The sequence below is a fragment of the Coturnix japonica genome, chromosome 1 (genome assembly GCF_054131305.1).
Source record: "Coturnix japonica strain WE chromosome 1, WE-NBRP24, whole genome shotgun sequence".
NCBI lineage: Eukaryota > Metazoa > Chordata > Aves > Galliformes > Phasianidae > Coturnix > Coturnix japonica.
In genome coordinates, this window is record NC_140663.1 from 70,150,964 (window position 1) to 70,164,916 (window position 13,953).

The 13,953-nt window shown below is 41.5% G+C and overlaps 1 protein-coding gene across 17 annotated transcripts in view; it reads left to right on the forward strand.

Moving 5' to 3' along the window:
- Positions 1-13,953, forward strand: part of RIMKLB (ribosomal modification protein rimK like family member B) — a 53,101-nt gene that overhangs the window by 7,139 nt on the left and 32,009 nt on the right. For all 17 annotated transcript variants that reach the window (XR_014945124.1, XR_014945129.1, XR_014945123.1 and 14 more), the window contains one exon: positions 6,876-7,096. Coding sequence is in view for 7 of the 17 variants with exons in the window: in XM_085544532.1 (XP_085400658.1) it covers positions 6,922-7,096 (175 nt within the window). In the remaining 10 variants the exon portion in view is untranslated. The remainder of the gene's footprint in view (positions 1-6,875; positions 7,097-13,953) is intronic.

Here is a 13,953-nt window from a genome sequence, read left to right on the forward strand (position 1 = left end):
TTTCATCAAAACAGCTGATGTGGGAGGAAACGGATGTTTTATTTGCATGGGTGTGCACACGGTGGAGGGGGGTGAAAAATATGTGAGTGCATTGTAGACAAAAAAAGAAAAAACGCTAAGATTGAAGTGGAGAGGGAGCTGTTCTTGACCACTGTTGACCAGCTGATGTTGCCTTGTGCGTTAGATTGGGAAGGGGGCGGATTATTCCTTGGAGGTAAGGACCCAGGGTGTGTGAATGAGGAATGTTACCACCTACTTGTAAAAGTGAACATGTGTGAGGAAAGGCTGGTGGTGTGCATGCCCACATTTTATAGGCAGTTGTGCCTAGGATTGCTATACCAGCATCTTTAATGTTACTCAGTGCAAAGGTAGGGAAGAGCAGGTGAGCGCCACCATTAGGATTGCATTTGCCAGTCAATGGGAATACTGGAAAAGAATAAGAGTGATTAATACATTTCCATGTCCCCTGACTCTCGCAGTCTACAAATCTGGCATGGGAAGGAAGGTGAATATCAGGCTGTGCTTTCAGGGAGGTGTGTCTGAGGTTTACCTGCTTGCAGTGACTTTAAATTCTAGGGTGTGTGTTCAAAGGGTGGATGATAATGCATCAGGGCTTGATGAGTTGCACTGCAGCTGCTCAATATATTATATAAAATGGATTAAAATATATATTCTAGCTTTTCAAATCTTTCACTTTTAAAGATCTGCTCTCTCCAAAGACACTCAATTCTGTGGCATTTTGATGAAAACTAGTCCCTTGTAGGTAACGTAGGAATTTTCCTTGAGGTTGTCCTTAAGCATCACCATGGAGGAACAGTGTCAGAAATGAATTGATTTACGTCGAGTTTATTTTTACGAAGCAATCTTAGATGCGGCTTAAGATGTCAGCTTTATCTCTCTACGTTCAATCATAAATATTTCCTTAAGTGTTCCTTTAGATAATTGTTATTCTGGTGTCTCTGTGGGGATCAGAATTAATTGTTCTTTATGCTTGAAAGAGATGTGAAGCATTTTTAGACCTGCTCTCCCTATATGGGTGTTTGGAATAATGCTCTATTCTCACTAGAGTGAGACAGACATCTATGGCACATGTGCAGCATACGACCCATCATACAGTCTTTAGTCAACTAATTAACTATAAAGCTCACTCCGAAAGTAGTGCCTCCTATTTATTTCCATGGAAACTCTTAACAGATACAAAGAGCACAATAACATGATTTGATAGAGAAAATTCTTAGCTACAAAACAGTTTTTCTGCATAGTCACCACAATTAGTTCCATTTTCAACAGTGATGAGCAGGAGCCTGTGTGTAGCACTTGTAAAATCTACACGAGTGGAGGTTACCTGCTGTGACAGAATGACCCGGGTTGGAAGGGACCTCAAGGATCACGTAGTTCCAACCCCCCTGCCTGGCAGGGCCACCAAACATACACATTTACTAGATCAGGTTGCCCAGGGCCCCGTCCAACCTGGCCTTGAACACCTCCAAGGACGGGGCATCCACGACCTCCCTGGGCAGCCTGTTCCAGGGCCTAACCACTCTCCTAGTGAAGAACTTCCCCCTAACATCCAACCTAAATATTCCCTCTTTTAACTTAAAGCCATTTCCCCGTGTCCTGCTATTGTCAGCCCTTCGGAAGAGTTTACTCCCCTCCTGGGTGTAAGTTCCCTTCAGGTATTGAAAGGCTGCAATGAGGTCACTCCGCAACCTTCTCTTCTCTAGGCTGAACAAACCCAACTCCCTCAGCCTGTCCTCATAGGGGAGGTGCTCCAGCCCCCCTGATCATCTTTGTGGCCCTGACTGGTCACGACTGCTGAAGCATATTGCCCACTGCTTTGCTATGCTACCATATGCTCTTTGTCTCCAGAAACATTCAGCAAGCAACACTGTGTGTGTGTGTAATTTTTTCCACAAGGTAGAGTTCAGAGATACACCTTTGTTTCATACACGCTTCCATGTCAGATGCCATTTTGTCAGACTGTCCCTCAGCTGCCATCTGTTGCACAGCAGCAAAATGTTATGGAATATTGTGGGAAAATTTAGCCTCTACTGCCGTACCGCCACCATCTGCCTCTGACATTGTGGGCCAACCTTGTAAAATAAGAGGTGTTACTTTCAGAATAGTCTTAGTTGTATCTAACTTTTCCATTGTAATTCTGCCGTGAGGTTCCACCATTAATATAGCTTAGGTCTCTCTATTGAATATTCTTATGCCTTCATCGTCTTAAGGTGGAGCCTCCTAAACAGCGTTCTAGAAACTGCTGTAATGGTAGAGAAAATTGGTTTGTTGGAAGGATGTGCATAATTTCATGTTTTAGCTTATTCACGATTAAAAAGTAAAACAAAATTCCCTTTTCCAACTCAAATTATACTGTTCTGTAGGAAAAAGAAACACTGAGGCATGTGCATTAAGAGGTGATTTTTGGGGAAATGGTTTTAAGTTAGAAGAGGGAATATTTAGGTTGGATGTTAGGGGGAAGTTCTTCACTAGGGGAGTGGTGAGGCCCTGGAACAGGCTGCCCAGGGAGGTTGTGAATGCCCCGTCCTTGGAGGTGTTCAAGACCAGGTTGGACGGGGCCCTGGGCAACCTGATCTAGTAAATGTGTATGTTTGGTGGCCCTGCCAGGCAGGGGGGTTGGAACTATGTGGTCCTTGAGGTCCCTTCCAACCCAGGTCATTCTGTGATTTTTGGGGGAGATGATGATAATAAATGTTCCAATAACTTGTTTCCCAGATCACTGTGGACCATGGTCTACATCAGATTACAAGTTAAGTAGTTGAGATAGATAGTACTAAACAGCATTGATTTCTAATGCTGCCAAACACCTGTAATTCCATTTGTCATTTCCATAGGGAAGAAACAAACAGAGTTTATGAGAAGTATTGATTATTTGTGTTTTGAATAGAAAGGACATGGAACAGTCTTTTTTATCTGTGATACCTCGAACATCACATATTTATCAATAATGCATGAATAAGTCAGTATATCCTAACAGTTGATTCCTTGTTTCACCTTTGGGGAGAAAACGTCATGATCAAAAGGAAACAAGTCGATTTTTTTCTCCTTTAGGTTTTTGGTGTTGAAGGTAGGACAAGGGAGACCAAATCTCTAATTCCTGAAGACAGGTCTCAAACATGTCTGTGTTAAGAAGAGATTCCTTCAAGGGGAAAAGGGTGGTTTTCAGTTTTCCAGGTCTGTCTGGACAGCTGATATGATTGATTGAATGAATTCCTTGCCATGCCAGTACAACTTACGCTGCTGTGATGTCAAGTAGAAAAGAAGCACAGTGACTACTTCTGTTACAACAGCTGCCAAAGGTGTATTACAGATTCAAGGAATGCAGGAGGAAATAAGTTTGTATATAATGGGCAAGGAAGGAAACTGCTATGTCAGAATGCCAAAATGAACTTAGCTTAAGCAATTCCACAGCTCAAAGTTGAGGTTCCATCAATTATCTTCATAAATCTGTTCCGCTCAGCATCTCTTTGAAGTGGATGCAGCAGTGACAGCTTGGCTAGTCTGAGGTGCAGTTTGCTTTCTGTTGTAGTGCTTAGATGCCACTGTTTTACTTATAATCTGTTTTATGCAGTTAAGTCTATTTCTTTCTCTTGTTGCTTTTCATTCTTTAAATCTGTTAGTTACTGAAAGGTAAAATCATTTGAACTGTTCATATTGTAGAAGACACTTAAGCATCTGCTCTTCCCTTTATGTGTGCTATGCTTACTTTGCAGTTGATGTTTGCATGGATATTTCATGCACGCCCAGTGTGTTACCAGGCTGTGGCTTTTAGATTGAAATAGGCAGAATTGGCTTTTGAGCAAAAACTACTGGAAACCATATTCAGATCAAGAGCATAATGCTCTTGTGCATCTGACTGCAAGGCAAAGCTTTCTTCTTACAGACCGTTTTCTTAAAAATGTGGGAGGGATTTTTATGAGGTTTCACCCAGTTGTGTAAATTAAAGATTTTGTGTTCCATGAGAATTCTACAAAATCGAGGTAGAGGTTATAAGGACGGGCTGAAATTAGTAGATAGAGACCACTCTTACGTTCTGTTCCTCTGAATGATGAGGATATTTATCCTAGTGGATAAAAATTGGTGTTGGTTAAGAGGGTTCTATAGTTAGGATTACTTGTTTCTGCATTGACCAGTCTTATAGCTTGCTTTAAAGTGAATTTCTTAATCTTTATCTGCATGCTTAAGGTTACTTCCTACCTACCTTACGATGAAATGTAAGACTTAACATGTACATTTTTTAAATTTCCTAAGATTCAGAAGAAGTGAGACAGAGTGTTAGGAGAGCCATAAATACTAATCCAAGGCATTTTTGGATTGGCTTGCTTGTTTAACAGTATAGTTAAGATACCTGGATAATTCTTATGATGCTGTAGCTCCTCTAAAAAAGTACTTGTAGGAAAGACAGGCATATGCTGTTTTTTGTCTCATTCCTGCCTTTCCTTGTCCTCCCGCTCTTGCTTCTGCCTTTCCTTGAACTCCTCATGGTTTCTCTCTGCCCCGTGCTTCCTGTCTCCCTCTCTTCTGGCTTTCCTCATCCCCTCTCTCCCTTACCCCGCTTGCCTTTGCCTGCTGTGTTGTTATCCCCCTCTCTCGTAATTTCTCTCTCCCTCTCTCTTTCCCTCCCCAATCCCTCTCTCCCTTACTCCCTTCCTTCCTTGTGTTTTGTTTCTTCCTTGCTCCCTTGTGTTTCTTGTCTCACTCTCCCTTGTTCCCTCCTTCTCCCTTGCTCCTGCCGTTCCTTTCCCTCGCTCCTTCAGATTTTTTGTCTCTTTCTTTTGCCCTCATGTTTTTTCTCCCTCCCACTCTCCCCTTTTTTCTTCATTCTTCTCTCCATGTTGTCCTTCCTCCCTCCCTCCAGCTCTCTTTTCCTCTCTGGCTCTCACCTGCTTGCCCCTTTTTGCTTGCTCACCTACCCTTTCCTTTTCTCCTCTCTCTTGCCTGCCCTCTCCTTCCCCCCCCCCCCTCTCTTGCATTCCCTCCCTATTTTCCTCTCTCCTTGCCCATCCTCCCTGTTTTCCACTCTCATCCACTCTCCCTCCTATCTTCCTTGTTTTCTGCTCTCATCCAGCCTTCCTCCCTGCTTACCCCTGTCCAGCCTCTCTCCCCTTTTTCCTCCCCAGCCTCCCTCCTGCACTCCCAATTTCCTCTCTCTCTACCTCCCTCCCCCTGTCTTCCTCCCTTCCACTCCCTTTTTTTTTCTTTCTCTTCCCTCTTTTTTCTCTCACTCCCTCCTGTCTGTCTGCCCTCCCCCTTTTCCTCTCTTGCCTGCCACCACCATATTCCTTTTACACCCACCCTTCTTGATTTCTACTCTCTTTCTACTTGATTTCTACTGCCCTCCCTTCCCTTTCCCCTCCCTGGCCTCCCTTCCCTTATTCATTTATTTCTCTCCCTCTCTCCCTCTGTCTGCCTCCCTCCTTCCCTCCTCTCCCTCCCTTTCCCCTCTCCCTCCGTTTCCCCTCTCCCTCTGTCCCTTCTCTTCCCTCTGTTCCTCCTCTCCATCCCTCCCTCCCTCTCTCCATTCCTCCTCCTCCTCCCCCTAAGGATGTAGTGCCAGAAAGTTTTCTGTAAACTACCATATGAAGAAATCCATTGTTGAGAAAGCCAGAAGTGAGGCAGGATCTGTCAATAGTCTGCTGCTGCTAGCCCAGCCCTCATCTTGCATTTTTCACTTTCAGCTGCTTTGAAGGGGAAAAACAAAACAAAACAAAACTGTGATACAAAAGATATGCTTTACAGTCTATTCTCTCTTGTGCCCTTTTCCTTAGAAGGAGTAAATACTCCTTATCCTGTTGTTGTTTGAGCATCTTGCCTGCTCTCAAGGGCTGGTCTGCATCTGTGATTACTTTTGTCTAGCTTCTGCTTTCTTTCAGTCTATTAGTAGGAAGAGCTTTAGTCCTTGGCTTTATTTCTCTTTCTAATTCAACAAAGCTATGGAAAACTAATGGTGGAGTCTTCAGAGATTGCTTTTTGCCATTATGGCTCTTGGTATTAGGATTAAAAATGACCACTTAAAACTTCTTTTTTCTTTGTTGTTGTTTAAGAAATAGGTTTACTAGTGGGGGAAAAGAATGTATTTTTGAATTTAAAAATCACCATTCTTTCTATATTTGGTGTTAAATTTGTAAGTGCCGTTTGCATATAAAGGTTATTTTCCCTTTTGCAGATATTATCTTTAATTTTCTGTAGGCTATGTATATTACTATTTAATATTCTCAACATTATATTGATGCTCCTTGTTCCATTGGCTCTCCACTAATGTTCTGGATGATATCAAATATATTTCTCAGTAGATGTGAAGTATTTGTAAGACTGAATCAGTCTTGAAATAATACTGTGGAAGATTCTGTTTTAATGCACTTTTGTCTGGGATATTTTCCTATTATAGAGATTCGGTGTAATCTGTCTTCTGTATGCTGTATAGGTTCTGTCACAGGTGTTTTAATGGTACTTAAGGATGCACTTGGGCAATTCCTTACAACTGTAAATAGCTCTAAAAGATGGAATTGTCACCTTCAAAGATGGCCATTCAGAATGTTTTCATGCCTCTTAGTGCTGTCAGGAAAGAAGAATGGTTCTGCTGCTACCAGTAATTATGTCAAATGTTTATTTCCTGTGGATGAAACTAGGGTGGGAGCTGAGACTAGCGCTTAGTAAGTAGCACTGAATGTAAATGGATTTATTTCTGTTGTTACTTCAATTACAGATTAGGCATACATGTTGCTTTCTCACTTGGAGGTTGCGGGTCTTTTGAAAAGGGCTGACTTGTACAAAGGCAGTAGAACTCAGGACAGTGGGGAACATGAACATAGGAGCCTGTGTACTCTAACAGTCTCATCTTCTCTACTATCTAGAAGTTCCATTGGAAAGAAGCCTTGAAGGTTGCAAGAGAAGACCAAGATGTGCAGTTCAGTTGCTCCCAGGTTGTGGTTCTTAACAGACCGTCGCATCAGAGAAGATTACCCTCAGCAGGAGATCCTGAGAGCATTGAAGGCCAAGTGCTGTGAAGAAGAGCTGGATTTCCGGGCCTTGCTGATGGATGAAGTGGTGCTGACAATTGAGGATGGAAATCTCGGTGAGGATAAGCTAAGGCTGGGAATGTACTGAAAGGCTACTTACAACAAGATTGTAAAATGGAATATGTATTTTTATTAATGAATTCTGTGTATGCCAGACTATCTATATGTCATCTAAATAATGCAGGTGCACAAGTTACCATATTCTTCAGCATGAATTGTGCTGATCAAACATATTAACTTTGCCTATTTGCTTTAGAAATGCATTTGCCTTTCCTTCAGAGAACAGATAAAAGGTTTGCTTTAGCTTATTAATTCTTGGGTAAGGACTAAAAAGGTTTTCAAATTAAGACAAAATTTCTGAGTTTTTTTTATTCTGTTTATGTTTTGGCTCCATGGTACCAGTCCCATTTGAAATAAAAGGAATTTTCAGTGCACAGTACAAATTGTTAGGGAACTAGAAGCAGTAATGTGACATAACCAAGCATGCTACTTCGCAGGTGTATTTAGAGAAAGACAGTGAAATATACAGTCTGGGTCACAGGATTATTTCAACTGTTTTTTCAGCTTCCAGTGTTTCAAGCTAAATTTTAACACTTCTATTTTACTATTAGCTTATTTCTTCTGATGTAATTAAAAATGAATAGCAAAACATCAAGGTGTGCTAAAAGCATGAAATAATATGATTCTTTTAGATAATGAGTTTTGTTATAGGTAGTAAATTAATGCCATAGTCGAACTGTGTAATGCTGTGTTTTCATAGTTTTTTAGTTTGGATTTCCTGTAGGAAGGAGAATTAAAGTGATGTTGCATCCATACCTCCTCCATTCCTCTTTACTGTGTATCACTCAGGAGGGAGGAAGGAGTTACATTCCTGCGGGTTGTGTTAGGATTATTCTGTGTAGGGAGAAAATAGGCAGGTATTCAGTTGTGAAGAAGAGGTTGCCACATTATTGTCTGCCTTGTTCCTTGTTGAGGAATCTTTATAGGAGGTAAATCTTAATTTGGCTTGGGTGAAGAACTTTGGTCGGCATTTGTACTGTAACATGAATCAGTCAGGCATAAAATGGAAATGCTTGGGGAAATGGGATTTTTAATTCTTCCATTATTAAGCATTCGTTTTGTTAATTTGAATATTGTTCTGTTAATTTATCTATTATTCTGAAATAATAATGGTTTTTATCAGAGACTTAAAATTCTGCAGGATGTCTTCAAATCAGAGGAACTTCTTGTCAGAAAGTCTGAACATATTTTTGCTTAGTACTCTGTGTTCTCAATGCTGTTCATTGGACAGTATGTTCTGTTAAGGTGGCCGTCCAGAAATGTGGCTGCAGACTTTTAAAACTCATAGTAGATCCTTCAGCTTTTCAGTATGGGTTTTTTATTTCCTGTCTTCTGCCTGTTTTGGGGGAATTAAATATGTCAAGCATGAACTGTCGGCCTTTCTGCTCTCTTCCATGTCATGTTGCAAGAAGAAAAGATAAAGTACGCAAGCTGGAGTTGCTGAGCGAAATTTTATGTAACAGAAACAACCTCATGAGGAGACTGTATCTTCAGTGGGTAATAGCTGCTTTTGCTCCCAGTTTTCTTCTTGTTTGTGTTGAAAACCTGGCAGTAGAGGTCTCAGACTTTGAGGATAAGTACATGTAGAGGAGGAAGTCCTCTCTACTCTGCCATTGTGAAGCCCTATCTGGAGTACTGCATCGGGGTCTGGGGCCCCTGATGCAGGTAAGATGTGGAGCTGTTGCAGAGGGACCAGAGGAAGGCTATGAAGATGATCAGAGCTGTGTAGCGTTTCCCTTATGAAGACTAGCTGAGGGGAGCTGGCTTTTTTCAGCCTGGAGAAGAGGAGGTTGCAAGGAGACCTCATTGCAGCTTTTCAGTATTTTAAAGGGGAGTACAGACAGGAGAAGAATCAACTTTTTACTTCAGTAGATAGTGACAGGACAAGGGTGAATGTTTTTAAGGTTAAGGAGGGAAGGTTTAGATTGGATGTCAGGGGGAAGTTCTTTACAGAGTGGTGAGGTGCTGGAACAAGCTGCCCAGAGAGGTTGTGAATGTTCTGTCCCTGGAGGTGTTCAAGACCAGGTTGGATGGGGCCCTGGTCTAGTACCAGATCTGGAGGTTGGTGGCTCTGCCTTTGTTAGGAGGACTGGAACTTGATGATCCTTGGGGTCCTTTCCAACCCAAGCCATTCTATGTTTCTGTGATTCTATGAAGTAATAGATTTTTATGTACTCACATCTGTTATTTGGACCTTTAAATCTAGACAATTTCATAATTGTTAAAAGAATATTAACTTTACAAAGACAAGTTGAAAATGAAAGGATGCAATTTAAAATTTCAGCATATCTTATTTTTGTTTGAAATAATCATCAGTGATATGTGCAGTCTTGCTGATTGTTGGAATAATGGATAAAGAGATCAAAAATTCAGCATAGTGCTTTAATAAGCTTGAAATGACTTGCTTCATAGCAGGGTCGTGGTAAATACACTTCTTAACTTATGAAGGGTTAGTAGAACAGCAAGACGTGCTGAGACTAAAGCCTGGTACTTGTATTAATTCAGTAGCATATTCCTTAGCAGTAGTTTGTTATTGTTAGTATCACTGAAGGCCAGAGCCAAAAGTCTGTAAAACTTCAGCAACTTTGTGACTCTTCCAGAATCATTTTGTCAGAAAATGAAGGTTTATTGTCTATCCAATCCAGTGAGCAATCACAGCAGTAGCCACTCGGTCACTGCTTTACTGTGTGGATACTCAGGCAAGTCAGCAGTGCAGGTCTAGCACGCTCTGCTGGTTGCTTCTGCAGATAAAAGCTGGGATTTCCCAGCATCTCTAGCACCTCCCTGCTCTACTTCTACTGGAAACATGATGAACCTTTAACACCAGGGTCCCTCTGAGTCTTCTGGAGATCTGTATGGACCTTCAGATCTGCATGTTAGGTGCCTTTACAGCATGAATCCAAAAATGATTGTAAATGCAAGTTAAGAAGAGTAGGATTAGCTTCTCCGTTGTGTTCAGAAGGAAACATTAAACTGTTACCAAAAAGGTAGATTGCAAATGAGCTTAAGTTAAACAAATAGGACAAAACCATAGATGCTTTCAAAAGTAATCTTAGTAGGTGTTTCTCCTTGCCAGCTTACTCAAGTTGTGCGGTCTTAATTCCTTTGCATATCTCTAAGGCAGGAACTCAGTGGAAAGTATCAGCTGCATAAAACAATGGATGTTTTTATTTGGTGGGCTGAACCTTCTGAAATGGTTACTGACTCAAATACACAGCAGTATTGCACAGGAACGGGGCAAAAGTATATGAATGGGCAGAAGAGGAGGGTGATGTTGCAGCTGTTGTGATTTAGGCTGGCTCAGACTATGATACAGCCATAGCCTAAGTCTCTTAAAAACTAAATTCTAAGTTAGTGTAATGATAATTCTGCTCCATTCAGCAGTCTTTTTCAGCCTTGTAAGGCTTCCTTTCTTGCCTTATGTAAGCTCATCTATCACAAAAAGTGGTTGACCCAATACTCTTTTTTAGGATTTGGCACTTGGGGAAGTTGAATGGACTAACGCAGTCAAACACTAACAGCTCTACTCAGCTGATTAACAGTTTTCTGCTGGAATAGCCCTATGCATTTTGTAGTAACAGAATTGCTACATCTAATGTACAGAGCAGAGGAATTAGTCTGTTCTTTTAGGCAAAGTGTCATATTTAGATGAAAATAATTAAACATGTAAAGCATACTTTAAAACACAAATTCTCTTATGGGCAGGATATTTGATAGGATCAATTTAATTTTGTTTTGTTCTTGTTTGTTTGGTGTGTTCCTTTGAAGCATTTGCTATTTACTGCTGAAAGGAAAACGCTAGGTTATTAAATTAGATTGCTCGCAGCCTAGTCTAGTTTAGCAGTTCCTGTATTGATTTGAAATAAGTAGTAGGCAATTTATTGATTTTAGTGTGACGTTTTCAGACATGCATCTTAAGTCCTGTTAAAATGTGTAATTTTGAAATTCATATTTGTTTGCTAACGTCTTGGTATCCACAGGCTTTGAGAATTCAGATCTGGAAAGTTCAGAGCTTGTGAACAGTAGTGGGTGGTGAATGTGTTAAATCCAGCTGGCACCCAGTCACAAATGGTGTTCCCCAAGGGTCAGTATTCGGGCCTTCCTGTTTCATATTCTTACGGGTGACCTATATCCTCAGTAATTTTGCAGATGGCACTGAACTGGGAGGAAGTGTTATCTGCCTGGGAGCAGGAAGGTCATCCAGAGGGATCTGGACACTCTGGATTGCTGGTTTGAGCCAAATTGGATGGGGTTCAACATGAATAAATGCTGGGTCCTGCACTTTGGCCCCAACAACTGTAGGCGGTGCTACAGGTTTGGGACAGAATTGCTGGAAGAAAGTGTTGAAGAAGTGGATGTGGGAGTGTTGGTCAGTGCTCAGCTGAACAGGAGCCAGCAGTGTGCCCAGGTAGCCGAGAAGGCCAATGGCATCCTGGCTGGTACCAGAAATAGCATTGCTAGTGGGAGCAGGGAAGTATCATCCCTCTGTGTTCAGCTCTGATGAGGCTGCATCTTGAATACTGTGTTCAGTTTTGGGCCCCTCAGTGCAAGAGAGACACCAAGGACCTGGACCAGGGTCCAGAGAAGCGCAGCAAAACTGGTTAGGGGTCTGGAGTATAAGTCTTAGGAGGAGTAGCTGCAGGAACTGGGATTGTTCAGTCTGGAGTAGAGGCTCAGGGGTAGACCTTATCATTCTCTACAACTACCTGAAAGGAGGTTGTGGTGAGGTGGGGATTGGCCTCTTCTGCGTATCTAGCAGTAGGACTAGAGGGAATAGCCTCAGGTTGCACCAGGAGAGGTTCAGGTTGCATATTAGGAAAAATTATTCTCTGAAAGAGTGGTCAGGCACTGGAATACCAGTGTCCAGGGAGGTGGTTGAGTCACCATCCGTGGAGATAATCAAGAAACATTTAGATGTACTGAGGGACATGGTATAGCGGGAAATACTGGTTGCAAGTAGATGTTTTAATCAGATGATCTTGGAGGTCTCTTCCAACCTTGGTGATTCTGTCAGTGAATAGGAGTGAAGGAAGCCGATGGAGAATAATCATGGATGTTACAAAGAAAGAGACAAGTGGTTGTTTTCTCTTTCAGAGTAGAAAATGCTGTCTATTTTTCATTTCTAATTTGGTCTAAACTACTAACAAACAGTTGTAGGGTTTTTGTTTTTTTTTTTCCTATGCTGGGTTAGATAGCATTGTAAAACAAGCATGGGGAAATAAAGATACTTGAAAGATTTCTGCAAAGTATATATATATGTAATAGAAAGCTGAGGAAAGAAGGGTAAGGTTAATAAGTAGCTGAGTTTTCAGTGTAACGGTAAGAGTAGCATTCAGTCAGCTGGATCAACGATAATGGCTTTTACGTCTACATAATGGTTCTTATATTAAGGTATCAAGAGTCTTAATATTTATGAATCATCCTTAAGTCACTTTGAAGATTGTCTATCACACAGTAGGGAACATAATCACCTCTTATTCCTTCTGTCTGTTTCAGCAGTCCCCTGGCACTTGGTAGTCCAGCAATGTACCTTTCTGTAGGAGCATTTCCTATGCTGTGCAGCAAATTGCTCTGGGAGTGATGCAGCAGAGGCAAGTGGCCTTGGCAAGGTGCCTTGTTGAGCACTGCAGAGTTGGCCTGTTTCCTGCTACGAACAACAGCCACACCAACCATTACTTCCACTGCAGACATGAAAAATTGGTTTGTAATCACAGGAGGGGCACAAAAATGATCCAAGGAATGGAACACCTCTCCTTTGAGGACAGGCTGAGGGATCTGGGGCTGTTCAGGCTGGAAAAGAGAAGGCTCTGAGGTGACCTGGTAGCAGCCTTTGAGTACCTAAAGGAGAGGTATAAGAAAAGAAGGAAACCGTCACTTTATCAAGGTCTATTTTAACAGGACAGGGGGAAATGGTTTCAAACTAAAATGAGAGAGTTAGATTGGATATAATGAAAAAGTTTTTTGTTGTAAGGGTATTGACACGGGAATAGGTTGCTCGGAGATGTGGTGGACACCCTGTCCCTGGAGACAATCAAGATCAAACTGGGTAGGGCTCTGAGCAACCTGATCTAGCTGTAGATGTGCTTTTTTATTGTAGGGAAGTTGGCCTAGATGACCATTAAGGGTTGCTTCCAACTCAGACAATTCTAGGTTTCTATGATTATTCCGTTACAAGAGTTATTTTATTTATTTATTTATTTTGGTTCTTTCAATAGAATAGATTTCAGTGCTGTCAAGTATTTCATATTTTATGAGGTGCTGTGCAGGCCATATTTCATGGTAAAGAGCATCCTCAGCTAAGTACATGTGTGTTTGTGTGTGTTTATAATCTATCTATCTATATATATATATACACACATGTGCGGTCTGGCATGCTCAGCTGTCACACCACAAAATGAAGTGCATCTTGATCTGTTCATCCACATGAATCAAAATACTATGACCAGAGAACTTGTACAGAACTGAATAGGATCTTCAATGCACTGGAAACAATGGTGGTAACATTGGAATATCACCGAGTTTGTGCCAAGCGGGTCTCACAGATGCTCACCTAGGAACAGAAAAAACACCATATGCAAGTTTGTCAGGACCTGTTGAACCAATACTATGCTAAAGGTGACTGTTTTCTAGATCACACCATTACTGATGATAAGAAGTGCTGCTACCACTATGAGCTGGAATCAAAGCTGCAGTCCATGGAGTGGCAACATGCAAACTCCTCATTGAACAAAGAATTTCAAGGTGCACTGTGATGTGTGCTGGTTTTTGGGATGAAAAAGGGGTGATCTTTCCAGATTTCATGGAAACCAGATAGACTGTCAACTGTTACCTTTACATCATGATAATGACTAAG